The sequence below is a fragment of the Platalea leucorodia genome (genome assembly GCF_965183815.1).
Source record: "Platalea leucorodia genome assembly, chromosome: 3".
NCBI classification, from domain to species: domain Eukaryota; kingdom Metazoa; phylum Chordata; class Aves; order Pelecaniformes; family Threskiornithidae; genus Platalea; species Platalea leucorodia.
The window spans coordinates 76,781,242-76,809,239 of NC_138825.1; the positions used below are offsets into that span (position 1 = coordinate 76,781,242).

The 27,998-nt window shown below is 46.9% G+C and overlaps 2 protein-coding genes across 5 annotated transcripts in view; one reads left to right on the forward strand and one right to left on the reverse strand.

Moving 5' to 3' along the window:
• Positions 1-12,767, forward strand: part of METTL24 (methyltransferase like 24) — a gene marked incomplete at both ends in the record, with an annotated part of 49,534 nt that extends 36,767 nt beyond the window's left edge. Inside the window, one exon of the mRNA XM_082306355.1 lies at positions 12,453-12,767. Coding sequence (XP_082162481.1) covers positions 12,453-12,767 — 315 coding nt within the window. The remainder of the gene's footprint in view (positions 1-12,452) is intronic.
• Positions 12,768-23,730: 10,963 nt separating this feature from the next.
• CDC40 (cell division cycle 40) overlaps positions 23,731-27,998 on the reverse strand; it is a 42,910-nt gene continuing 38,642 nt past the window's right edge. For all 4 annotated transcript variants that reach the window (XM_082307252.1, XM_082307251.1, XM_082307254.1 and 1 more), the window contains exons 14-15: positions 25,710-25,854; positions 23,731-24,783 (exon numbers count right to left, since the gene is read on the reverse strand). In XM_082307252.1, the coding sequence (XP_082163378.1) occupies positions 24,606-24,783; positions 25,710-25,854 (323 nt within the window). In that variant the 3' untranslated portion in view covers positions 23,731-24,605. The remainder of the gene's footprint in view (positions 24,784-25,709; positions 25,855-27,998) is intronic.

Consider the following 27,998-nt stretch of genomic DNA (forward strand, 5'->3'; position numbering starts at 1 on the left):
TTATCACTTGCTCCTCTCCTAAAGCAGATACTATAGTGTCCATTTTGTGCTGCACTTTCAGTTCTGTGAAGACTGGTGTGAAAGAGCAAAGATTAAAGAAAATCAATTTACCATTTTGGTTTAAAATTGGCTCTGTTGGCAGTACACAAATAAATATAAAATAAAAGCCCTGGGAAAGCTGTGTAACAACTCAGTTGTGCATGGAGATTTGATTAACGAAACAAAAACTTAACTTTCCAGGTTGGGAAAAGTCCATGTTCAAGTTTTGAAGCATCCAAATCCATGCAATTACTCTTTACTATGCACACCCCAGGACTGCAGGGGCCAAGAATAGTGTTTTGAATTCTTGACCCTGCCTAGACAAAATCGCTTAACTTTGATTATCCCTTGCAAGGGTAGACTTAGGTATTGCACAGGGAGCCTGGGGGTTAGTTAGTGTGAGTTATGCTCACTAAGGGGCTGCCGTGCCCAAGTGCAACGTGTGGATGCCACCGGTGTTTACAGGCTCGGCTCAGCTGCCATCTTAACTCACAGAAGGTCCTTGGTACCGGCTGATGAGCGCCTGCAGACTGGTCTGTGTCCTGACGTGGAAGCCTGAGCTCGCATTGAGAAGCCAGGAGCTCAGAAGCCCGGGAGCTCTTGCAGGGAGGTGAGTCCTTGTCACTGTTGCTGCTGCAGCCAGGAGCAGCCCCCTTCCCCTTGCTGGAGCGGGAGAGACGAGTTCAGATCTGCACTCTGCTACGTTTGGCTTAGCATCAGAAAGCCCAGCTGAGACCAGATCTCTTGAATTGCTGCATCATACAAATCCTTAAGTAAATGTCTGGAGTTCTGTGTTGAAGGGGCTTAATTTTTTCTTTGCTTTATTTTGCTTATTTGTGGCTTTTCCAGAATACCAATTCTAGAAGGAAAAAACCCACCCTTCATCTGATTTTTAGCCTCATTATTTTTCACATGCGAGTTTTCTTGTGCAATCAATGGTCTTTAGCCTTAAGTGGCCCTTTTTCTGGACCTGTTATTTATCATCCAGATATATTCGTACCATCTGGATGTATTTGTGAAGAACAGCCTTTGCTTTGGTGGCGTTAGTCATACCGGCCTCTCTAAGTCTCCTCTGACATGAGAGATCCTGTATTTCCCATAACATCTTATTAGTGTTTTGCTGCCCCTCCTGCAGCTGGAGCGTCAGCAATCAGTACTATTCAGAAGTCCCAGTGGGGTCTCTGCTAAGGCTCAGGCTGTGACTGCCTTATTCCCCTTCCTCCCCTGGAAATGTCTGCACTGCTGCCGCTTGTCATCTCATTTGCTTTTATGTGGAGACATCAGATTGTCTCTTTGTTATATCAGTTTCTGCAGGGCACAGTAGAAGGAGTTTTGTCCCAGAGCACTGTTTTTTTTTTTTAAAGAGTAAATGGCTGGTCCTGGCCTATTTGTAATAGGAGCAACTCTGCACAGTGGAGTCCCACATTAGCACTGGACCCTTTTGCACCTGGCAGATGTAATGCCATAGCTGTAAGAGCTTATAGTCTAAATAAATGACCTGCCAGGGGATGGGGGAGCATGGAACTCACCTCCATTAACTTAAATTTCTACATTTGAGATAGCTGTTGAGGTCCTCATAAACTCAAGGGAAACCACCGTTAAGGTGCAGTTCATCTCATTCAAGGGCAGATGTTTAAAACAGGCTGGATGATGTGACCTGCACGTCTCAAATTGCACTTCCGAAGTTCTGTTTTCCTCTGTGGTCTGTGAAGGGAGCTTGGACAACTGGTTTGGGTTTAGATGTCTAAGGCTGGGTGAGGTGCATCCCATCGTGAGTGACTTGCCCACAGACTCAGCTCTGTGCTCAGCATCTGTCTGTCCAAGATGCTGTCTGTGCTCAGCATCTGTCTGTCTGAGATGCTGTCTGTGCTCAGCATCTGTCTGACAAGTCCTGAGATCAGGACTTCAAAGTTCTGCAAACCTGCCTCACACACCTGATTTCCATGCTGGTTGTGCTGCAACGGAGAGCGCCGGAGATAATAACATTGGGCAAGCTAGCTAGAAAATGTAAAGTAATTTTTTTTTTTTAAGTCATCCCATTAGTGGAAAAGCTCAGAGTGCTGGAGAGCATGTTATTCTACAATAAGTATATCCCTCCAGCTCTGTGATTTGATTTATGAGTTCTTGCGAGACTTATTGCCCATAACACAGGCATTCAGTTGCTTTGAGGTTACGTTTGTACATGCTGGGCCACATTCATTCTCTGTGTAATGCGACTGATTTCCTTGGAGTTACAGCAGAGCTGCAGTTTGAGCACTAACCGTTACCATGTGTGAACCTTTTTTTTGGGGGTGCATCAGTGAGTTGGTGAATTTTACTCCATTTGCTGAAAAGGGGCCATCAAACTGGTGCAGATGTTTCCAGCTGCAGTTGGAAATGCTGCCTTCTGTAACCTTGTAATGGTTGCCTGTGAGTAACCTACACGCTCCTGACACACAGTGTTTCTTTCCTGGATGTATATCTTTTTTTTAATTTTAGCAGTAATGAAATCAAGTTGGTAATTGCTCTGTATTTGCTTAGTCAGCTGAGGCTGCTGCTGCATGAAGTATTTTCATTGTAACTAGATTGAAGATTTTGGCTGCAAGGAGAAATGGGCTTGACAGCCTCATGTTTCTGGAAGCAAAGATCTTTGGACGGTGATTTACTGCTCACCACCTCTCCTCCCCTCTGTGTCAGATGCAAGGAATGCCTCATACACATTCCTTTACGGAGTTTTCTCTTGGTCCCTTACATCTCCTTTGGCCTCATTTAAATTCTCTCCAGGAGCAGTTCTCAAGATATTGTTAATAACAGTGGTGTTTCTAGGGAGCGACCTGAAGGTGCTGTTTAGTATGCAATTGTCAGGCACGGAGCAAAGATCTTTTAATGATACTGTTGGCTGAATGCGGTGCAATCCATAGCCTTTTCTTCCCCTAGGAAAAGGGCTAGTGCAATGCCTGAATTGTAATGAAAGTATTTCACTGTTGAAACAGAACTTATGCAGGTCATCTTTAAAAAAAAAAAAAAAAAAAAAAAGCACTATCAAAGCATATTATTGTCTGCTAAAAATTAGAAAGGAAGGAGGATTTTTTTTTTTTTTTAGGGTTTTATTTTCTTTTTTTGTTGCCTTTGTTGTGGTTGTTAAGACCCTTCAGAAAAAAATCAGGTATTAAAAATCTGCTTTCCCTCAGCTTTACTAGCAGGCTGCACAAGCAGTGTTCAATTCCCAGCACAGTTCGGTGCACTAATATGCCATTCCACCTTCTTTCCGGCGACAGCAGCAGCAGCATAACCACTATTTCAGTGTCAAACTGTTGCATTCAGGAGAGTCACGGCACTCGCTCCAGGCACCATGGAGTCATCATTGGTATGCTGCTGCTGTAAGCAGCCCGTCACCCCTGGTTCCCTCCTTCCCACCGAAACTGGAGTTCAGCAGGAGCCTGAGGAACCTGCCCTGCTTCACGAGGTGGTACCAGATGCAGGGCACCTGCTGAGCTCAGGCCTGTATTCATGCTCCCCAGCTCCTGCTTAAGCCATTAACACTGGCTTAAGCACAGTGATGTGAATCTGTATGGTTTTAATTTGGCCAAGGTGCTAAATATCTGCTCAGGGTGGTGGTCCATGACATGACACTGGTTTTATGAGAATTGAGAGCAACCACCTTTCCATAGCATCCTGGTCTTTCTCGGCTACCCATCTTTTTCACAATTTCCAGGGATTAATTGACATTAACAAGCTCTTTAGATAAATGCCCTATCCAGAGCTCTTAGGACTCTTAGGAGCTCTCTTAAAAAAAAAAAAAAAAAAAAAAAAAGTAATTTTTTCCCCCATGTTTGTCCCTAGTAGCTCATCCCTCCTCCTGTCACTGTTTACAAATTTTTGTCATTGGAATTGGCCACCTCTTGTTTGAATACTTTCACCTTAGTGTCTGGATCCTTTCTGGTCTCATTTTTGATCTGACAGCAGTTTAAGGTATCCCTCCATTCTCAATAATTAGAAATCCAGAGGTCAAAGCTGCAGCAGCTCTCCTTTCCCCTCCTCACTGCCTGTCCCAGATGAAATCTGGTAGTCGTGCAAGCAGTTCAGGGTGTTCCTTATTCAGGTTTTCAGGAACATGCAGCTTTCTTCTTGCCATGGTTGCAAGCAAACAGCACAGTGGACAGACAAACAGCGAAGCAGAAGAGAGGCAGGTTGCACCTTGGACCAGAAATGGAGTGAAACAAATAGATCCCCATGAAGGGGTGTAGTCTTAAAGGACTTTATTGCACTGCCTAGTGCAGATGGGAACAAGATCCTCCACCAGATCTAATTTGAGCTACTCAATTATACTGGGGCTGCACGTTCTCATCCTGCAAGAGATGTTCTTTAAGGTGTGGTGAACTTTTTTTGAAGATGGGACTCTGAGCCCTTTCTTCAATTACTTACATTTGGAAGGGCCCCATGGGCACTGCATTAATAAACAATAGGAGGTCTTGCAGCCAAAATGCTGTTTACTACGTACAACCATTTTACAGTAGCCTGAGCCCTCTGTCCCTTGCACCCGCGCACACACACTTGGAGGTCTTGCTCCTCAGGGCTTTGGGATCAATTGCCGCTTAACTATTTGCCTTCTAATGCAAACCTCCCCCCGCCCTGACTGCCCCTTCGTCCCCTTGTAATGCATTTATCTTACTGCTGCTGGCTTTCAGCTTTAGCAAGACCAGGATAACGTGGCCTTACTTAATCACAGACCCAGGTCCCTCTGCCCTTGCTTGGTGCTGGGGCAACACAAACAGACTGCAAACGTTTGTTCCCCTTTAACGAAGAGACTTGAGGGTCCAGCATACGGCATTTCTTCTTTTGAGTAAACATCCGTTCCCACAGGCATCCAGCAGCGTCTGGCAGAGAAGATCAAAAGAACAGAAATGAAAGGATTTTCCCCCTTTGTGGGGGGAGCGGGCAGCGGGACATCTCCTGCAAGATTAGATGGCTGAATGGTTTGCAAAGCAACTCGTGTGCTCGGCCAGGGCTGCGCGCAGAGCAACTGTGCTTGCAGCCTGGGCTATTGGCTGCTAGTGGAATAAATGCAATATTTAAAACATGTTTGCAGCACGGGCTTCAGTGAGCAGAGCTCTTGCTGATGATCAGGCTGATAAATAATTTAAGATCAGGGTTTCTGCAGCTACCTTGTAGGATTTTTCCCACTTAGGCAATCAAGCCATCGGGGTGAAGGACCTGGTGGGGGGATGTTGTTTTCATCTTTTTCTGTACAACAGAAGAGCCATGCAAACTGAAAAGGTAACACGGCGCAAATGGGAGCTGAGGCACAGTGTTTTGGAGCAGGGCTACACGCTTGTGAGCTGCTGCCACTCTGAGCAGCCGAGGAGGTCACTGTTTGGGGGCTCATGTCCTCACGGTGGCTCTTCACCCCGCTTCCTCTGAGAAAGCACCACTTTGAGTCCTCAGCTAGCGGTGAGGTTCCCGTTGCCTGCTCTGGAGATTGGTCTCGGTTTAACGAGATGGCGAACCAAGATCTTTGATGCTCAATATTTTCGTGAGGGGAAGGTCCTCTCCCTCAGTGTGGTCTATGTGTAGTGCTGGCCTGCCACATGCATAGGGCTTGTAGATCCTGTTCTCTGGGCCACTGTACAGGAACCTTGGTCTTGCTGGGTAGCAAGCTAGACAAGATGTTAAGCACAACACCTCTAGCTTTAAGATCATTATAGCATAATGCTAGCTAAACCCGTCAAACCTGTCTGAAAATGAGTTCAGGCTTGGGGACATGTATTATTTTATGACCGGAAGATGATTAACGAGTGATTTGCCCTCTCTGGCTGGTCCAGCACCCAGAGTGAGTTAAGATGGGAAGATGCCAAGAACTAATCCCACGGCGAAGAAAGATGTTCGTGATGACAGGAAGGCCACAGGTGAAACCCTACAGCCTCCTGACCAAATGCAGCCAGGGAGAAAGGATTTCAGGGTTTCTGTCCAGAGATTATTTTGTCTTCTGGTACAGTGGCCTTGAAAAAACCTCTTGCCAGCTAAAAGGCCTCTCCTCTGCCTCTCCAGTGGAGTAAGTGGCATCACTTGACTGGGCTGGACTGGAGGGGAGGGGTGTGTGTCTCTGTCTCTTTCTGTTATGAGTCTTCAGAGAGAAATTGCTTCCAGATGGAGAGAGTATGTGGGAAACGTCTTGGCATCAGAGACCAAGGGAAGAAGTAGGGAATAAAAGTGCCAGGTGGCCCCCACGCCTGGGCTCTGCGGCTGTGGGAGGGAGTCACTTGGGGTCCCTGCGCGGGTCCCCGCTGGGAGCAGTCCCCCGTGGGACAGCATGGGCGTAGTGGCTGTACTGCTCCTGAGCACTCAGCTGAGATTGGCGTCTCCTGCGTGCACCCAGTGGGCTCTCTGGATGGGTACGTTTGTCTGTCTGGGGCCATTACTGCTTCTGGCAAGCTGTTGCTATACTGACAGTTGGCCATCAGAGACAGTTAAATAAGTTTTCTTAGTATGATTTTGAAACATTTTCTCCAGTTTAAGTGGTAAACACAAAATGACTGTTAATATCCTGCCCCTGCTGTTTAACAATTTCATGGAAGCACATCACAGAAACTGGGGGAAAAAAAGACTTCTCTGTCACTTGCAAGGCTGTGGCAGATCAGCGGTGAGGGCAGAGGAACAAAGCTCGTCTGCACTCACTGCAGGTTTTCTGTTTCAGTGATGTGTGACTTCAACTGGACAGTTGCCTTTTACTGTAAAAAAAGACAAAAGACCATGTAAGCACCCGACTGCACAAACTGGCTTTGTGGCTTTGATGCCTTAAGCAGATATTTGAAGATGTGCCTAATCTGTCACGTCAGGAGCGAATAATCCCAAATGACACATTTGTCCCAGAGTCATTTTGAAGTTGGCCATACAGACCATCGCGGAGCGGGGCGCAAATGCGAGTAGGAAGGGAGGGAGGTAATTTGAAGGAGAAGTGCTGCTGTTTGGAGCTGTACGCCACTGCAAACCAGTAGTGATTGACTTTTCTCCTGATTTCAGTATCTGTGTTGCTGTGTTGGGGAGGGGCAGGCGCAAGCTGCTGGGAGCGTAATTTGCTATTAGGCAACGTGGCGTCCTGTCTGCCATCAATTACAGCCTCGGCTCAGAATAAAAGGGAATGAAGGGGACTTAACATCCACGCTGTCGCCTGCTGGTGAGGAGGGTCTGGATGTGTTTTGAAAGGAAAGAAAGTGAGGGAAGTCTCATGCTGAAAGGTTGCAGATGGGAAAAGAGGGAAGCTACGTTTAAAAAAATGACACTCAAGAACCTGTTTGTTACCTGCAAAGTTGTGTGCTATCAAAATATGAATTAGCCAGCTTTTTCTAGAGTTTTGTCTGCTGAAAACAGAGAATTGTGCTTAGGTGGAGAGGGGAAAAACTGATGCATAAGCAAGCAGAGTTCATCTTGCTGTACAGCTTGTGTCAAAATAGTAACCGGGTGTCAGGGAGCTGGAGCAGAGGGTTATTTCTCACAGCCTCAGATCCCGAGCGCAGCACTGTGGTTCAGGGGGACGGAGTGGTTCTGAGCTCCGCTCCTCTGCTTGAAAGCCATAACCAGCTCTCCTCTCCCTGCTCCCAGCGTACGGCGCAGAACTGCTCCCACGGAAAGGGAGGGATCCTCCTTGCCTGACCTGTACCGCGTTTGCCATTTTTGCCTTTCCCGGCTGCCGCTTCCACATGGTGAGTTTGTGCTGGAAGTAATACAGCTAAATTGCTTCCTCCAGCTACTCGCTCTCAATTGACTCTTCTCCACGGGGAGCTTTAAATGGTGCCCACGGGGCAGCGCAGAGCCTGAAATCCCCGTTAACCCTGGTAGTTCAAAAACGATCAAGGCAAACCGAGCTCTGATCTCTGCTTTAGGAAATGATGCGATTGTTGTAACAAGTCATTACCCTAAAAAGAAGAAATGAGCCTTCATACACTATGTGTTAACCTTCACTAACTAAAACACATTCTTTTTTCGGCTGTTTTATATGCTTGGTTGTGTATGAGGAAAGGCCTTTTTTTTTCTCCAAGTGTAACTGGTGCTTTTTCAAGGGAGCTAAACACTGAGAAAACATTAAAAAATCCACATTTTTTACTTCTTTGTGATAACCTAGTTAGTTTATCAAGACAAGAGGATTTGTGGAAGATAGGAGGAACCAGCCTTAGTCTGTGAGTGCTCGAAACCAGCAGGCAATTGACTGCCATCCTTTACCTTCAGGCACTGTAGATCTTTGCCCTCCAGGATTTACTCTCAGCAGCAGACTCCAGCTGCGCTCCCAGGTGAATTAGAGCTCTGAATTTATAGATTTGTCCACTAATCCTTTCACTGGGACTTTGAATCAAGGCATCTAGAAGGTGGTAGTGCATTTCTTATCAGTAGAGCACTGGTTGTCGCTGAGGGTAAATATCTCTGGAGGGGTCTAATCATCACAAAACTTGTGTTCGGTGTTAGCAGGACACTTGTTATTCGCTCAGATATTCTGACACAAAGCTGTTCTGCCGTTTATTTTACCCTGTCCATGGCATAAAATGGAGACTCTGGGCTGGGCTGGACCCCTTGCACGCAACAGTTGGTGGGTAGAGACAGGTACCTTCCTCCCTCCAGGTCTCTGAGCAGCGCGGGGCACTACCGGTAACAAAGAGCACATCCCCTCTAGCGTTGTATTTCTTTCCTGATCATTTCAGTACTTGTTCAAGCAGTTATTGTGGTAACTCATTTTATCCTACCAAAACAAGCCGCTTTTCGGATCAATTTTTGCAAATACCGCGCGGAGCGTGCGGAGTGCCTGCTGAGCAGCCAGCGGAGCAGTGGGTGTCACAAGAGAAAAGCAAACCAACCTGGATGATGACTGGAAACATTACCATGGGAAAAAGATGTCCTACTGTTGTCATAAAGCAAAATCATGGGAAGACAAAAGTAAACACTTAGAAGCACCCTTCCCCCCACAAAAAAAGATCTTGAATAGTTTGTCTCCTTTCAAAGCTCCAGAAGTCTCCCAAAGACAAAAATCTGTGGTTTCTGAAGTGCGGCAGCACAGTCCTATGGCAATTGCACCCATGTGGAATCAAAACTACCTACAAAATTGCATTACAGGTAGAGCTGCGAGTTGCTATCTATCCGAAACATAAGTAACCTATTTAAATGTATAAAGGGAAACAAGCGGGCTCAACCACGAAATAGTTCTCAGCTGAAATGTCACGAGCACCGTCATTTACATTCAGCCTCCCCTTGAACCCAAAGGAGCGCTATGCTAAAGTGTTTCACTGACCCACGTATGGACAGACTGACAGGCTCTTTGTTGCAGAGTCATATTAGGAAATACCAGAGCTAAGGTTGTCTGTGCAACCTTCCTCTCCCCTCCCCATGTGGGCATGCCACAATACGGGCTTTAATTCCATAATCCCTCAGTCATTTTCCCCTGGCCCCCTGCCTCCCTCAGTGTGGAGGAGGCACAATGCCGCCTTAATGAGCAGACAGGCAGCAGCTTGGCTTGTCATTATTTGGTCTGTGACCGTGGACCTCATTCAAGTCCCACTCTCCAAGTCCTGCTCTGAAAACACAGTGTTTTACAGCTTGTCCCACAAAAGTCTGACAGCCCTTCACGGACACAACCCTTTTACCCTGCAGCAAGAGTTCAGTGGTTAATACCCTCGTTTTACAGATGGAGATCAGAAATAGCAAATGTCTTAACACCTACCAATTCTTGCCATCCCGTGCCCATCCATCACGCCGGAGCACAGCCCCTGAGGAGGGCTGATGTGGTTGTGAGCGCTCTGCACCTCAGCAGATCAGACCCTGGTGCCTCTGGTCGGCCAGCCAGAGAACAAGGCAAGGTAGACGTGGCCACCCCATTGGAAACTAGGGTATCACCAAGCCCTCCATGGCAGCTGCCTTGCACAGGGTCCTCAGATCTCAGTCCTACCCTCCTAGCCAGTCCCCTTCTGATGCTTCACCCTGTTTGTCTCTAATGACCTCTGTTTTCCCACTGGTAACAGCATTATCTGGCCCATGGTGTAGCTCCAGGTCATAGTAAGACAGGTGGGAGTAGCCATACACCGTCCTAGCCTTTACCCCATGGGGAACAAGAACAGCCCAGGGCCCATTGCTCCTCTTGTCTCCCTTCTCTGGGTTATGTGTTTGCAGTCGGGAAGCACTGAGCTCTTCACCTTCCACTGGTTTCTGCCCTCTTTCAAAGACCCTCCTAAAGCCGAGGAAGGAGAGCACTCTGTATTGCTGCTGCTGTGCTCTGCATGTACCTCGTTACTAGAATTTCCTCCTCCACTGCCTCCATCCCTGCCTCTTAAATCTCTGCCCAAGCTCTCCATCATACTCCTTTTTCCCAGTGTCTTTCACCCAAACTTCCAGTCTGAGGATAACTAACTCCTCTGTCAATCTCTGGTCCCAGCTTCCTCAACCTCTGCACTTTTTGTCTTAATGTCTCTTCCCTCTGCTACCAGCCCTGCCTGCCTCTGTCTGTCCCTCAGGCAACTGGGGACCACAGACTGCAGAGCTTTGGGCATCCAGGTGTGACCAGTGCAGGTACTACAGGTCCAGGTAGACTGGAGGGACCTTTGCCGTGAAGCGAGAGCCCCTGTGTAGGAAGCCCACACAGTTACCGTCGTTTATTTTTGACATGTGGGGTTGAAATTTGAAATTAATTAACTCAAAGCTTCTTGTCCGATGTCTTTTGACATTGTGGTTTTGGTCCCTAACCCTGGGTTAGGGATGAGGAAGAGTGTGGCAAGACAGCTGTATGAAGCAGCCTTCTTCCTCTCAACTGCACCTACCTATGGAAGTGGACGGCCAAGTTATTTACAGCCCCAGCCCTGTTCCTTAGGCTTTAGACCGGTGAAGGGTATTTATGTGCATTTGTGGGTGAAGCTGAGGAACCAACAGTGTTTCCCTTAGCCAAGGCACAGTTACAGAAGCAGCCACATGAAGCCCTCACAGGGTCCTGGCAGCTCACCTCACCCAAACCCTGCCGTGGCCCTGTGGGTTCTGGCTGTGGCCCCTGCGAAGGACAGCTCTGGTTGTACGGGAGAGGAGCTCCCAGCACAGCCCCTGCCCGGCACCCTGGGCAGGGGGTCCATGGGTCCACGAGCCAGGGCCCCAGCCCGCGTGGAGGGGGCATGGCCTGACGCCCGTGAGGCGTCCTGGGGTGGCACGGCTTAGGGAAGCAGTCGCCTTGGCAATGCTTTTACATCACCTGCCCAAATTTCTCTCCTGTACCTGCACAGGTGCCTTTTCCGACACTGCCTCAAGAGTTAGGGTAGGCTGCCAAGAGAGCTTGGGTTTTTGGGTTTTGGTTTTGTTTTTTTTTTTACTATTCTTGACTCTAAATAAAAAGTCTTCAGTTTTCATGTCAAACACATCTTGAGCGTGAGCAGATGGGCAGAAGCAGCAGCTCAGGTGGAACCAACACAGGCAAACCCTGCTGCCTGGGCGGAGGGCAGTTCCCCCTGTTCAGCTCTGGGAAACACGGGCCCTTGAGCTGTGTAGCTTGTGAGCATTACTGCAGTCATCGTTTTCTACCAGGTGTGAAATTTTGATGAAATGCTCTTTTTTTATTAAAGCATACAACTCCCCTCCTCCAGATAATTGCCAAGCAAAATCAACCCGCAGTTGTGTTGGGCTGTGAGAAGTTGGTTTGCTGAATACCTAACAACAAAATTAAATAATGGTCTAAAATTAAAACAGGGTGCTTGTTTATTAGTTGTATTTTTCCTTCAAGCAACGTCATGGCTTCTTTCCTGCTATCCCTCTTTCTTTGGAGGAGCTGCCCTTAAAACCCTGCAGAGTCTTTGCATAATTCTCCTTTGAATTGGTCCTCCTCGCTCAGCATCTGTAGTGATGCCTGCAAAAGCTTCAGACAGCAGCTTGGCCGTGGGTAGCTGGTGACCCGAGCTGCTCATAGTGTTCATTTCACTTTGGCCTTCTCTTGCACTTGTGAGGTGCAGGTAGCATCTGGCACACGAGGAACCCCGTCTCCTGCGGTGCAAGTAATCACTGTTAGTGCATTTCGTTCTGTCGCGGGATTTTGTGATGGAGAAATAAGGAACAGTAATGCCTTAGTGTCTTTTTTCAGTGAGGTGGGTTTCTTTTTTCCATAGCTTTGGTGCCACCACAAGATTTGTGAAGGAACAATAACATGCTTTGATTGTAGGATCAGCTGCATTGGACACCTCGGGGTCCAAAGCTTTTCAGCCCAGGAGTTGGAGGCAGGAGAAGGGCTGTGAACAGGCAAGCGTGAAACTTCACCTGCTGTCCATATTAGCCCTAGGATGTTCTGAGATTTTAATTTTTTTTTTTTTAAACACTAAAGGAACTGTAAGTAAGAGTAATTATTTATATTGTAAAATGGACAAGCCTGGCCTTGGATGTTACTGACAATAATTGTAAAGCCTCTCATTTTCACATTTTTGTTGCAGATTGATGTCCTCAAGGCAGATGTGGAGAGCGCCGAGTGGAAAATTTTGGAAAACCTGATCCTGGAAGATGTTGTTGAGCAGATAGGACAGCTGGTCTTTGAGGTGCACATCCACTGGCCTGGGTTTGAGGTCAGCGGCAATGACAGCACCGTGGTGCGGTACTGGTACAGTCTGCTCCGAGAACTGGAGCTGAAGGACTTCAGGCTTTTCCATACCTACAAAGACTTATCAAAACCACAGATGTTTCTGAAAAAGGAAGCCTTCAATGCCAGTAGCTGTTACACACTGAGCTGGGTAAATACAAGATGGAAATAGCAGAAAGGAATTTATGATGTGTGACTGCGAGCCATCTGGCCCCGTAGCGTTATTGAAGAGGACTTTGGCGTCACCGGCTAAAGTTGCTAAATATGCACGCAGTGACTGCTAACAAAATGGACTGGCTTTTATTTTTGTATGTTGTCAAAAGAACTGGCACTAGGAGAAGATACACGGTGCAGATTTGTGTAGCAATATATTTGCCAGCGGGTACACTGTCTCAGAGGACAGAGGTTTCTGTCACGGTTTGTCTGGGGTGGCTAACGGCACGGCTTTCCCAGGCTGCCCCGTGCCTGAGCGTGCCAGCAGAGAGGGCATCCCTCTGGGGCTGCCCCGGGGAGCTCTGCTCGCTGAGCTGCACCAGCCCTCGGGCAGGAGAGTGCTCGCGACGAGGTGCCTTTCTCAGGGTCATGCGTTACTTCTCTGTAAAGCAGTTGTCTTTTTACCTTCTTTTGCCTTGTTTCCAATGGAACAAATTTTAGGCAAGAACAGTATGTTCTTCAACCCACTGGCAAATGTCAGCTGAATTTGGCAGAGGCAGAAGTCAGCACCAAACTAAATTCTTACCTGTTCTGTTGAACAGCTTCTGAGTGCTCTGACTTTGGCTCTATAGGGCAGTCTGGCTGCGGGAAGCGAGTTCAGCGCTTCCCACGCAGGCGACGGTGGGACAGAGGGACTCGGCTGCAGGAAAAGCTGCTGCCAGCGCTCCCCCCGCTCACCCTTCGGAGGCTTCGGCCACAGAAGACAGGGCTTCCCTAGTTCAGCTGCTCAAAGAACGGCTTGTTTTGAATTACTCTTGCAATAGCTGTAGCAAGTGGTTTTTCATCTAGCGAGATACTTATTTAAAAGAGCTGAACGTGAAACCTGGTCTTTTTTGTTCATTTGTTTTGGGTTTTAGCTGAATGTTTTGCTGCGTGCCCTCTCCAGCGCTGTGCCTGGATGCCCGCCGCCGGCTCAGCACCTCCCCGGCCTGTCCGGCCCTCCCTGCCGTGGGCAGGCCAGACCCCGGCTCTGCGCCCATGCTGGCAGAGGTGGTGGCGAGGCAGTGCCCGGGTCCGCGGGCGAGCTGGGGCTCTGCAGGCTGGCCTCGGGGGTGCCCGCGGGGCCCTCCCAGGAGCCAGCCTTGGCCCGTCCCGGAGGAGCTAAGGAACGGGGGGAGCTAAAAAATATAGAGCAGGTTGAGGTATTTTCTTCTCTTTAAAAGAATTTTGACATTAAACTTTGCATTAAAATACAAGATGACGCCACTTCCATGTCTTTGATATGCGGCCTTTGTAACTGCCTTTGGTTTCTGACTTCTGCAGGGCTCGGTGTTCCTCCCCTTAGTGTGCCTCAGCCCAGTGTTGTATTTTTAAGAAGTCTCTCTCTTTCTCTGTCCCCGTGTTGTTCCTTCTCTTGTAATCCTGGCATTCCCCTCTCTCCTTTCGCACCCTCCTTTCCTTTTTCACCCTCTCCGTTGCCTCAGCTCCCTCATCCCCTCCTTCCCGGAGCAGGGCCCGCTGCTGGACCCAACATGCCCACAGGATTTCGCAGCCGGAGGAGAAAGAAAAGAGTAGGAGCTCTTCCTTCCAGCCAGGCGAGTCAGCTTTCTCCCAGAGGCACTCCTTTGCCTCACCGGTGGATGAAGCCATTCCCCTCACCTTCCCCAGGCTTCGCCCCCGAGCGAGGCATCCGCTTTCCTCCTCTCCCACCTCTCTGAGGGCTCCCGCTGCCCCAGGGCAGGCAGGGACCGCTCTCCCCAGCAGAAACTGCTTCAGCCCTTCAGGTCAGCTCCCTTTCTCGCAGAAGAGGCCAGCAGGCGGGTGACCCTGCTGGGGTGACAGTCGTCCTCCCACCGCCCTTGCTCTGGGGCTGCGGGGAGCCACCTGCCCTGGCCCCAGCGCCCGCCTCCCCACCGGGACCTGCAGAGCCCCTCGTGGGGCTTGAAACAGTGAATCCGACTGTGAGCATCCGTGTTGGCCACAGAGGCCGCAGACCTCGGGCCGCTGTGGAAGAGGCAGAAGAAAAACCTCTCCCTGCTTCCATGGTGAAGGACTAGGGTGGTGAGGGGCTGCTGGAAATGGCGGGGATTTTAATCTCCTCAGAGAAAGCCAGCTCCATGCCCTTGTGCGTTCAGGTTTCTATCAGTCTTCCAAATCACATTTGAAATTTTAACTTGTGGCTAAATGTCAAACCATTTCTTTTTTAACAAACACATGCTGGTTTTCAATCTACTGCCTTTCAGTCATGCTGACAGTGCCTTGCGTCGTATGGAGTCTCTGATTTACTGCCTCCCCATTTTATTTTCCTTTTAAAAACAAATCCATCTACTTCTTTAGTTACACTTTAATTTTCTGAAGTGGAGTTTAATTCTAAGAGGACTTAACATGGCCTTCTGCACATCAAACACCTTGTTTAGGGAAGAAAGAGGACGGTGCAGCCGGAGCAGGACTACTGACCAGGTGATGATCCCAGCTGCGCCTGCGCGAGTGAACGAAGCAGCGGCAGGCAGCATGCACAGGCTCTGGGAACGGCTGTCTGGTTAATTAATGAGATCCCTGGCACAATTTAGGCTCAGGCCATCTAGGACTCTCTGAGGTGATTTCCTAGGCACAGCTGGGGAGTTAGCCCAAGCCAAGGATGGCTTGGATGCAGCCACCTTGTTTGGGAAGCTGAAAGAGTTTAGTAAATGGATGTGGCCAGGCCAGCTTTGCCAGTTTGCCTCAAGGCTGGGGAATACCTCCTGGCACCGTTTTATTTTCTGGTATAAACATAGCTTCTGTTTCTGCTCCTGCACATCCCGCCTGGACTGGGGGGCAAGGGGCTTTGCAGTCACCCAGAGCAGGGTGCTGTGGGGGCCCACCACCTCCTCAGCTCTGCAGCACTCAAAATCAAGATGACGCATCGCTGCTGTGTTGGATTCCCCGTGTCCAAGGCATTAGGCAAAGCGCTTTCCGCAAGGCCGAGCTGCGTATTGCCGTCCCTGAGCCAGGTAATGCACCACCCAAGGGAACCGCGACCTCTGAAAATGGGTAGGAAATGCCTTCTCTGTGACAGCCATGCTTGCTGCAAACCCTCCTACATTAAGTACTGAGGTTGTTTAACGATGCAGGGGCATGAGGAGATTCATTAAAATGCAAGAGGGTGCCAGGATTTCCTAAACCGGTATCTAGCTTGTTGGAGCGATCACGCCTACTGCACCACAGAATGGCTCAACTCCCGTTTTTGCAAATAATGGGGTGGCAAAAGTCCAGCTGTGAGTCCTGATTTATTAATAAATCATAAAAATATAGCCTCTAGCACTGCACAGGTTTTCCCTCCTGATTAGTCTTAGAGTAACTAGCCTAGTAGCTGATTATCATTTGTTTAAGAAACTGATAGGGGTTAAAAAAACAAATTACATGATTTCTTTCAGATGTTAAAATTCCAAAGGGATGCACATCTTTCACCATTTATTGCCCTGAAGAAAAAAATGGTGATGTATATGTAAATTATAGAAATGGAGTGGAGGTCCATCCTGGTTCTTCTTTGCTTAAGATGTGGAGTTTAGTAAACCCTCAGCTAATCTCTTGCTCAGGATTGCCAGGTAGTGTCAGGAACAATTCAGGGTGTAGCAAATACATCTTCTGCAAGAAAAGATTCCAATAACTATGGTAATTTTTAAGGAAGCCTTATCTCAGATACAGGATGGATAAAAGCCATTTATCATTCTGGAGGCAGTGATGTGATATTATGGGAGAAAATGAACAGCTATTTTATGCACTCTCTGTGCCTTTCTACTTAGCATCTCTTAAAGCAGAGTTACAGCCTTCCTTTCTGAGGTCTCGCTTTTGTGCCCTTATCCCTTCTCTTTTATTGATCTCTTTTACCTAAAGGAGAGACTCTTAAATGAATTCAGTTCCCATCTGCTGATGACTGAGCTGCCAGGTAGGTGCGCAGGGGCGCAAGCCGGCGCTGGCTGACGCTGCCACAGCGGACAGGCTGGCACTGAGGGACGCCGGGCGGGTAAGTGTGTGTCCACCCGCTGCCATGTCCAGGCATGATGGGCCCCTACCTGCTGCAGGGTCCCAGCCCTACGCCCCGCTCGGGCGGTATCTCCAGCCCATCAGGGACAGTGCTGAGAGAGAGGGGCAGGGATCCAGGACTGCTGGCATCCATGGGCTCTTGCTGCTTCAGCCAGAACTGAAGCTCCACCAGCCATCTTCCCCCCAAGAGTTAATGCTACGTGCTGGCTCTCAACCACAGCGGCGACTCTGGGGACATCCACACACGTTTGGCACCCGTGTCTGAGCCTGCCTTGCCCCTGTAGGATGGCTCCTTGCAGGGAGCATTGCCCTGCCCAGGTGCAGCTCTGGAGGAGCTGCTGGAGAGGCCACGAAGCAGGTGAGGCGCTTGTTGAGACGATCTCCCTGCAGTGAGCCCTGCAGTAACCGCGTGCCAGCGTTGTACTCCGCATCTCTTCCCAGATCAGACGTGCACAGGAGCTGCGGTAGCTGCTGCCTTCTTCAAGTGCACCATTAAAACCAGTGAGGGCGGGGCATTCTCCTATTCTAGCCACAGCCTGGAGACTGGTAACTGCATGGCCATGCCCAGGCAGGAAGAAAGGGCCACGGGCCTGTCCTGGCAGTGCTAAAATACTCCTGAGTGCCCAGTCTGAGCAGCGTTCAGCATCTCCTGCAGACCATGCAGTAAAGCCTTTTTTTCCTTCTGCTTGGTCTGAGGGATGACTCACCAGAGACACCGCTGTGGGGCCCTGCCCTTGGCAGCACCTGAGGAGGAAAGTGAGACTCATCCTTCAAACTCCTACTGCCAGGAGCAGCATGGGAAGGAGCCCGGACCGCATCAGGGCAGGGCAGGAGCACAGGGGCCAGATCATCCCATGTCATCAGGCGGCAGCTGGCAAATGTGCTGAGCAACATGCTCAGCAATGCGCTTGCACGGGAGCTCATTGCAAAAGAGTAGCCTGTCCCCTTTCCCAAGCTGTGTATCTGTACTATGCCATCTACCACGCGCTCCTGGCACCTTCTGCCACCCTGGATCTGCTCAGTGTCACTGTTACGGGTATTGCCCAGCTCTGCTCTACCCCAAGGCTCTTGGCCCTCAGTCCCCAGGTGCACTGGGCATCTCCCTGCACTCCCTGCAGGCATCCGCATCAGCTCTCCAGAGCAGCCAGCCCATTGCCTCCAGCCTGGCACTGGGAGACACCCAGCCCAGGAGCCTCCTTACTGCCCACACCTCAGGCCATTCGTGGTGGCCACAGCAGTGCCAACCCCAGATAACAAGGATACAATGACCAGGTCTCATTCCCGAAGCGGAGTCATTACGGCATTAGTTTGACACCTCCACCAGAAGATGTTTCAGCTGGCTCTGAAATGGATCTTTGCAGAGATGACCTGTGTGTAGTGGCAGTTTTATTTGCACAGATCCTCATGTGGGGGTGAGTGCATTTCCCCTTCAGGGAGGCCCACAGTGATTTATAAATCACTCACATTTGTGAATCAGAATTTACAGGTGCTGCCTGCGACCTGGTAAAGATGAAGAGCAGCAACAGATTTGAATCCCCCAAACTATCACAGGTAATACTGCAACACCGGCTTTCCATAGAGAACCCACGGCAGCACGGAGTGGGATGTGTTAGGACACTAACACTCTTCTCCAGGGGAACCAGTCCCTTTCTGAATGCCACGCTGGCTTCCTTGGAGGTTCCAAAATTTGACCAAAGAAAGGTCTGACCTCCTGCCCCGCTCCAAAACCTGATGTTTATCGCATGCGCTTCTGGCCCCAGGCTTTGATCTCATCGGTGGCCTGTGAAGGGTTGTTCTTCACGAGCGCCTCTCAACTGTGAAAGATCAAAGAAAACGTAAAGGGAACATATGTCTGGCCTTTCTTGGCAGATGCCAAGAAGATGTATCACCCGGCAGCACACCTGAAGAAATAGCACTCATTCTCGCTGGTGAATTATTCAACAGCTGAGACCATCTGGTTCACTCAAAAACTGTGATTTCATGAGCTTCATTAGCTGCTCCCTTGCCCTTGAAAGGATCCTCAGGGTTATTTGGTAGGAAATCACTCTTGATTTCTTCCTGCTTGTTAACACAGTGTGACATTTAATTGCAGTCAGTAGAGACCTGGTTTAGTGCCGGTGGAAGTTCAGAGCCGACCTACATTCAGAGACATATTTATACTTGCCTCCCTCCGCTGGCTTTCAGGGGCAGCGTCTGCCGAGCAAGCCCGACACTTGAAGGGAACCATCGGTGATAATGAATGGATCTCTTTCCTTAAATAGAAGTCCCTGTTCACAGTGTAGTTTGACCTGCCTGTTGTAAAGTGTTTCAGCTGGTTCAGAAAGAGACCTTTGCAGAGATGGCCCATGCTATGTCCCTTATCCTGAAGGGCAGGACCTTATACAAGGAGAGAACAGGAGCCTGCTTTGCACTGCCTAGAAACAGCGACTCAGACGTGAATACCAATGTAACGTCCCTGCTCTTTTTGGTGGATTACCACCATATATGCTTATTTTTCAGCAATTTCCCAAAAGAAAGTTCACCGGTGTACATGGTACAAAACTTCTGTAGTAATTCAAATGCTCCTGTGCCTCAGCTGGTATTTCCCCCCCCATATTTGAAATCCCACTTCTGAATCAAAACCAAACAACGTGAATCCCACCTGTGCAACCACCTTCAGATACCTAGAGTGGAGCCACCACCCCGGGTGCCACCACCCTGGCAGGGAGGTGGGGACGGCCACCCGACCGCTGTCAGACCTCTGACGCGGCAGCAGCCGTGTCCCGGCAGGACCCGTGTCCCTCCACCGACGCCAGCCAAGAGCAGCCACGACGCAGGGGCTGGGAGTTCATCAAACCCCGCGCTGACCTCCCCCACTGACTTGCCAGGCAGGAGAGGCCCTCAAACACCTCCTTACTTCTTCTTCTTCTTTGTGAAGGGAAGGAAAAGTGCGCGAAGACATAGGAGACTTCAGCATCTGAAGAAATATTATTCCATAACGTTATTCCACCTTTTTAATATTGGAGGAATTATGACAAAAACCAAACAAAACCAACTTGCCCCCCTGCCCCAAGGTGCTCCCAAAGGGTCAGCACCCGGGCAGAGAAAGAGAGGAGCTTGCTGCAGAGAAGCCGTTCTGACCAGACTCAACGTGGTTTTGAAAACTCTGGGGAATGGGGCTTACTTTTTTTTCCTGTAGATGTTTGGCCTGACAACTGACTTCATTCAGAGTCCAATTTCCCTCTTCATCTCCTGAGCAAGGAATATTGGACAGGATCACGTTTTACAGAGTATACACGGAGGCGACGAAAGAGCACGGTTGTACATGGATGCGGAAGCAAAATAAAGCCAAGTAGCCTGGGCGAGCAAAGTCACAGCTGCGTCGGGAAACTAGCCTGCTGCAAGCTGAGGTAAGAAGTTAGAGTGTTACTGCTCTTCTAGCACAGGCCATTTTTGCAATATTTTTTTTTTTCAGTGTTGCTTTGCAAGAGTTTAAACTCCACCGAAAACCCACTTATTCCACAATTGAGATGTTTAGCTGGTGAGTTAGAGCAAGACACCAACTGCGGGGTAAGGACACTGGGAAAACTGGGAATATTTGCAGCTCCCGGAACGACGTCTGGGTAACTGTCAGTGGTCTTGAAGCAACATAAAGTTCCCATTACTGAAAGGACTCCCTAGAGGATTTGTTTTGTTGTCTTCCTTTCCCAAATCAGAGGAGAAGCAGGCTCAGTCTTGACGCCTTTCAGACTCACCAAAAAACCCCAGGGCCTAATGAGAACCTGTTATTCTGAACGACAAACCCGACGCATCTGCAATAACGTTTCATTTTAGCAGCCTCCCAGCGGCATGAAGCGCAGCAGGTTAGAAGGAGACTCAGAAAGGCTCAGTGCTTTAGCATTTAACACATTTTAAAGGTTCTGTCATACAAGAAGATAATGAACAGGTCTGAGATCAAACTTCCAGAGTATCATCTGGTGAATTTAGAGGTCCATGCCCCATTGAAAGTCATTGCAACTTGTTTTGAAAAGCTTTAAACTCTGCAAGGAGCTTCTATAAACATAACCCTGCCACAAGCAGTTTTCTCTGAGCACTGCAAGATGGCCGTGGTGTACCTGTTTTTTTTTTTAATCAGCAAGCCTGACAGAAAAGACACATTTTACTGCAAGATATGAGACTTAAATTTTGAGTGAATGCTGGTGAAGTCAACCTACAGTAGCAAGTCCTTAAGTAGTCTCCAGAGGGACGACCTCCCTGGAAACAGATTTTTCTGGTGTATAGGTTCGACTGTTTAAAGTCTTCCAAGCAAAACTCCCCTCCTTCCTCCGCTCCCCGCGTGTTCCCCCTCCTGCAGGCTGCTTGTCATACGGAGTCTTCCCAGCGAACGGGAGCAGGATTTTGTAACGACCAGCTGGTAGAAAGAAGGAAAGTACATTGTGTTACTGGGCTGTCAGATCCGCAAAGCTCGCTGCTTAAATCAGCCTTTAAAGACTACAGTGTTAAACGGTATATTGAACATCTGCCTGTTGCTAAAAATGGCTTTTTACAAGACAATCTTGGACTTTTCTGGATGTACAGTAATTTAGGTATTTGTTCCTCATAATGAGGGCAAAGACTGAGCAGCCCCATCTTACTGGGGACAATTACAAACTCTGTGCAAAACAGATGCCAAGACCATCTGCTTCAAGAAAGACAGCCTTCTTACCAGCAAGTTGCACGAGGATATGTGGGATATTTCCCCCTCTCGCATAAGAAGAAAGTCCAAGAAAAAGATGGCACAAGGCCAAAGGAACGATCAAGTTTCCCAGGCAGAACTCCAAGAATGATGGAGATGATAGTTCACTTATCTGTACAACCCCCACTGTAAAAGTAATTGGTATTAATAAAAGTGGCAACATATTGGCACATCATTTCTGAAAGTTACAGATGCATGATCGAGGGGAAGAAAATGATGATGCTGTGACAGCAACCCAGCGCTCCAGCTTGCACGTATTCCTTCCCGGCAGCGCGGCACGCCTGCCTCCAGCCCTCCCAAGAAGCTCCTTTCGGCTTGAATCTCTTCGTTGCATTCTCCGCGTAATGTCAGAGGAGAATAAATTGGGGGAACTCAAAACACGCTCTCCCCTCTTCTCCCAATGCTGCCTTTTCCCTGGCTCCGTCTGCTCACACGCCAAGTTCAGCCTAGGGGTCTCAGTCTAGACTTGTTCTGACCAACATTTCTAACAGCCCAATTTCTGGTGAAACATGAAATTAGGAAGATAAGAGAAGGATGTGATTCGAGTTAATTAGCCCAGCAAGAAATCTTTTCCCAGGTGGCTGCTGGAAAGACAAGTCTAGACTCGCACCACACACACGCACGCTGTCTATCCTCATGCACAGCAAAGTAGCTGACAACGTGAGCTTTGGCGTTTGCAACTCTCAAGACGACAAGAGGGAATTATCCTCATAAAAATTCCCCCTGCAGGCTTCAATGCAGATGTGAGAAATTCCACAAAAGATTAACGCGGTGACCAACTGCGAGGGACAAAGGATTTTATCTGAAAGTTTCTGGGGGAATTTTGATTCTGGGCTTGTTGCAAACATTTAATCCCAGTTCATCAACTCCAGCAGAATTTATTGAGTCAACATTTCTTATTTTTGTTCCCCAAAGGCAACACTCAGTACATTACTACTAAAGTTTATACGCTTATTTTTATTCTTAGTATATACACTCGCATGTGAGTGTGTGTGTATAAAAAAAGTTCTTCCTGGTAGGTGACACATGGAAAAACACAGTGCCAACTACAGAGCGAAACATTTTGTCTATTACGACTTGAAGGCTTTTAAGCATTTGGGAAAAGATGTTTCTGATATGGAAGCTAATATACATTCCTGTGAGAAGTTTTTGTATCTGTTCTATTCCTCCTCTCCTCCCCAATTCCCTGTACTTACAAGCTGTTAATGGTCAGGGCACAGTGCCACATATCCATTTAGGAAATGTATCTGAAGGAAGAAAAGCGTTGCAAATTATTTCAGCCCACTCTCTCCCGAAGCAGCACCCAGGGCACAACTCCCAGCCCAGGAGTCGAGGCTGCCCTGTGAAAAGAACCACGTTGGAAATCCGCCCTCTCGGCCACGGCGGCAGCAGCTCACTCCCACCCGTGCCCTGAAGAGCCAAGAAGGAGAGGGTCCTCAGGACACGCCAGACCGGCGCTTTCCTCTCACTCCAGGCTCTACCATTTCCTACCTCCCGACTTGCACAGGCGCGAGGCTCGGCAATACCCAGTTACCACCAGTACATCGCCTCCGAAAACAGGCTGTGGAGTTTTCCAGGCAGACAAGGCTACCGAGATGGGAAAGCAAACAGAAATATGTAAACTTGGTGTGGTGCAGTTACACGACGGCATGAATGGACAGTGGAAAGACTCTCGAGCTCAGCTTTAGAGAGTTGGTCTAAAAATGCATAAGCTCCATGTTCACTCACAAGGGCCTAACTTTAGCAAGTACTCTTTTAAAGAACAGAATTGTCTTGTTAATCAATCAAAAAAACCCAAAACCAACAACCCCCCCCCCGCCCCGCGAACAACCAACCATTTCCTTCCGCCTACACAATCCGAGATCCTTTGCATCTCATCTACAGAGCTGCCTGTCTTCTATCCTGCTGTCAATTAAGGCAATTACTCCTTTGCTATTGCTTACAATTGATGAACAGTGATTGGATTTATAGTAAACAATATAGTGTAATTCAAAACTGTAATTAAAGACTGATCAATGGGATAAATTTGTTACGCATTTTTATTCCCATTATGGGCTCAGAAAGAGAGCAGGTAGGGAGTTGAAAGGATTTTTTTCTCTTGCTTCCAGCTTGCATTAGTTTTGTATGAACAGTGCAAGAGAATGAGTTTATCTGAATGCTGGTTCAAGTGCAAATTAGAATACCAAATGGTAAGAAATATTTTATATGGACACTGCTAGACAGAAAAATTGAATGAAGATAAGCAGACTTTTTATAAAAAGATTTATTAAAAATAAGTTCTTTAAAGAGAAAAAGTGTGACATGTATATACATTAAATTGTCAAAAACTTTATGGGGCTTATAGTACAATGTATTCCAAACTGAACAAGAGACATTCACCTTTTTTTTTTTTAATGTCATGCTTATTGGAACTTAACTGCATACGGGAAGAGAAAAAACATCACTTAACACACCAGCATTACAGGCAAAATCTTGAAATTGAGGAGTACTTGCAAAGATGAAACTCGGTGATCAGCATGATGCTATTTTTAAATAAAGACAGAAACCAAAAGTTTATGAATACAGTCTTCAGTTGATACAGTTTATCTGACAACTGCTAGCTTCTGATTAGTTCTTCATTTCTACTGTGAATTAACAGATGGCTTTGTGTTCTATAAAGCTAGAATTATTTTGGGGACAACAAGTTACCACCCAAAACCAGGTAAACAAATGCATCTTTTCCAGCTCTATTGCAGTAGATACCAAAGAATTCTTCTTAGGAAGAGTTACACAATTGCTGTTTTCTCCTTTAACTCCCCACATCTCTGACAGCCAGAACCACAAAAATAGTTTTTCTTAAAATTATTTTATTTTACAAGAGCGTTTTGCACAAACAGTGACACGACAAACTAACACTTGATTCTGCATGCTTCAGATGACCTCAGCTTCTCATACTCAGAGGTCGTGTTTAGAACTATATCCTTTCAGTTGTGTCTTCTGAAGATTTCCCATTTGTTAGTGCATATATACAGCTAGCTGAGAACTGCGGTATTACAAATGTCTACCCATCCTTACAGCAGAATTCGCTCTAATCTCAGATGTATGCAGGACTTGCATCTTTAGGTCTTCGTAGCATCCTCTTTAGTCCCATAGTTTAATAAGACCATCCCAGCCGCACGTAATGACTTTAGATGTTTCGTGTGGATGCCACACTGCACCAATACAGACTTTATCATGTGCTTTTAATCTGCTGTAGAGTTTTGTTGTCTTCCAGTCCCAGATGTTAAGTTTCCCATCTGCATCTCCAGATATCACGTAGCTATATTAACAGGATTAAAATAAAAGCTGTATTACGTGTAAAGACTGCTTGCATTGTAATACTTTTACCTCGAGCAATGGAAAAGAGCTTCACCCAGTGAGTTTCCTCCCTATCTGACAGTCTGCAAACATACCTACCAAAGAATTAGCATTCATGCTGTGCTCTAAAGTGCACAAGTCCTGCAGAAGGTGATTCATCAGCTGCAAGGTAAATGAGCTAAGCAATGTGATTATACTATACACTGTGTTACTGGAACTAAAGAGAATACATCAGCAAAAGAGAAAGTGCCAGAAGTTTCTCTAAAATTTATAGACTCTTCTCTCCACTTTTTCCTCCAGTTTTGCTGAGGTTGTTCTCCAGTTTTTACAGTGATGAATATCTTATGTACATACAGTGGTAAATATATGGGTGTATTACTAAGCAAACAGGATGCAAAAGATAGTTCTCTGAACAACAAATGAGGATAGCCACACCAGACCTGCAAACTGGGAAAACTGGGCAAGTCCGAATCCCAGGTATTCTAGACAAGTGCATACTGCGGGAACAGACCCCGTGCTGCAGATCATGCGCAAAAAGAGCCAGATGCAAGTCAGAAGTGGAAGCCTCCTGTGCTGTCCCAGGGCTAGGGAAAACCAGGGAAGTCTCTGGATGGTCCAACAGCAGTGTAAATCATCTCTGCAGAACGGGGAATCTGGACTACATGGACTGTTTTCTAAATGTTGCTCAGAGCAACTGCTGAGTATAACTTAGTCATAGCAGATGACAAGAGCAAACTTTCCATTCTGCTGCTTGGCTAGAGAACTCTGTCTTGATGCTGAGTTAATAGGATGGCTGTGCATCAATGAATGTTGCAGAGGATTCAAAAAAGAAATTTAGTGTCTGTGCTGGCAAGTCTTAAGATGAAGGTCATTCCCACAAAAACTTACCTCATGTCAGGTGAAAAATCCACTTGACAAGCGTAGCCAGCTACCATGTGACCTTTGAAAATTTTCTTTTTGTTTAATCTGAATCTGTTCTGAGCTCCAAAAATCAGAATTTGGTTATCCATCGACTGGCAAGCCAACCACTTCCCTATTAATGCAATAAACAAAGGTGGTATCAGAGTCTCACATCTGAAGAAACAGACTTAACTGGAAAGGTTTAAGAGATTTTTATAACTTTTCTTGCACTATCTTAATCCAGATTTTCATTATGTATCAGGGTTCTAGGTAGCAGCTGATATTGCTTCTGCCTGGTACAACTGCCAAGAGGTAAAACCTTATGTTTGACAGGATTTGGGATGCCTGTTCCTACAAAATGCACTCAGGACTCCAGAAAAGCTCTGGCTGTTCTAACAGCGTGCTGCATCAACCCCACTGACTTACTGATAAGTTCTTAAGCTACTGAGTAAGCTTGCTGGTGCATATAATCAAGTTATCCAGATGAGGTGAAAAAACCCATCTAGATGCAATGTATCTGATTACCTGTTTTGTGGGTATTCTAAGATGGTCACCTTTTATTTTCTTTATGGGAAAAACAGGTCTAAGGTAGACTCAGGAGTATGAAAATCTTTATAAATTTTTGCAAATATTTAGTATTCTCTGCCCTAATGGAACACAATCTAATAAAGATATTTTAGTGAAAGAAAAAAAAACACACAAGCTTTTCTAATCTTAACTATGTCATTTCACATTTTGGCAGTGCACTAACTCCTGCCTGAGAATCCACTGAAGATGATGTGCTACAGAACACCATAGAACAGAGATTTCTGTCCTGAACTCTGCATATCGTTACTGCCTTTACAGTGTTTTACACAAACAGCGATAACACAAAGTGTGCTGACTTCACTGTAGATCTGACCACACTTCCAGCTACTAGCTTGGAATTTGAGGATTTTCATCAGCCTCCCAAGGAAACAAATCAAGTGTGTACCCCAAGCATGTTATTCTCCTCTTCTGCTTTTTAAAAGGTCTGTTTCCTGCATCACTCAGGAGGAAGATTTTAATTAATGAGATTCATAAATCAGTGCCCCTAAGCAGAAAAGTTCCACATCTGTAAAATTTTTAATTTACTTTTCTTTAAACTTTCATTTAACTCCAAAATGATGCACGATGTGTCTGGCACAATCTGTAGCATAACTATTCCGAAAGAACTTGTTTTGTGTGATATTGGACTACAGTAGGTCAAGATAATGTTAGTTAATGTGACAGGTGATGTCTTGAGCTGAAAAGATGACTACTTCATCCCTAACGTAACTTACTGTCTCATCTCAGAATTCAAATACTCAAATGCTGGCCAGCCAGAACTGGAAAAAGAATGAGAAATCCAGTATTTCAATGTGGAGGAATGAGATGAACTGAAAAACTGGATCAGAATACAGCAAGTTGTGCTATTTCAGAAACAGGGGTTGAAATAGGCCAGCTTGGCCTAACATTTAGCTAACATGCAGCTATCTCTTTCTCCACGATCTTCCTTTTTATATTAGAAACCCACTTCTATTGTTAAGAATAAAATATTTACACTGCAAATAAAATATAATTTGATGCTGATAACTGGCTGAAAACATTAGCTGTGCAACAAGCTGATCAGCCACTACTCAGCATAATGGGACTGTTAACTGCAAATCTGGCGACACTTTAATAATGTTGACACTAAAGCTATTTAATTTTGGCCAAAACAGGTAACACAGATTTCGTCCTGTTAGAAGGATTTTCACTGACTACTAGAGGCACTAAACCTTTATTCTCCTCCAGTTTGATTCTAATTGAAGAACACAAACACCAGTGAAACTAACATACAAAAACACTGAGATAATTTGGGATTTCTCTTATGCAAGAGTTATTTGGGCTATATTCAGAGCAGAAAGGAACAGCATTAACAGGATCACGTACAATATCAGTTTCTGCTTTAATGATGGCACCACAAGGACTGCTGAACTTGCTTAGTACTTTGCAGCCATCGCCAGTTCCCACCATTGTTTCTCTTAATCTTTTAAATACAGCAAAGAGCACATCGTAGCTCTATGAAAAGAAAGAGTCCTTTTGCCCTGTCTGGATGAAGGTCTAAATTTAAACTGATAGAGTTATCTGGAACGTAACCCCTTATTTTGACATACTTGGTCGTCTTAAGACTTTTAAATCAAAACCAGATCCAGTCCAATCTTGGAATAAATGCACACACTGATTTGGGGAGGTTAGTGTGGGATGGCAGGGGGATGCAACATGGCAGCATTACAG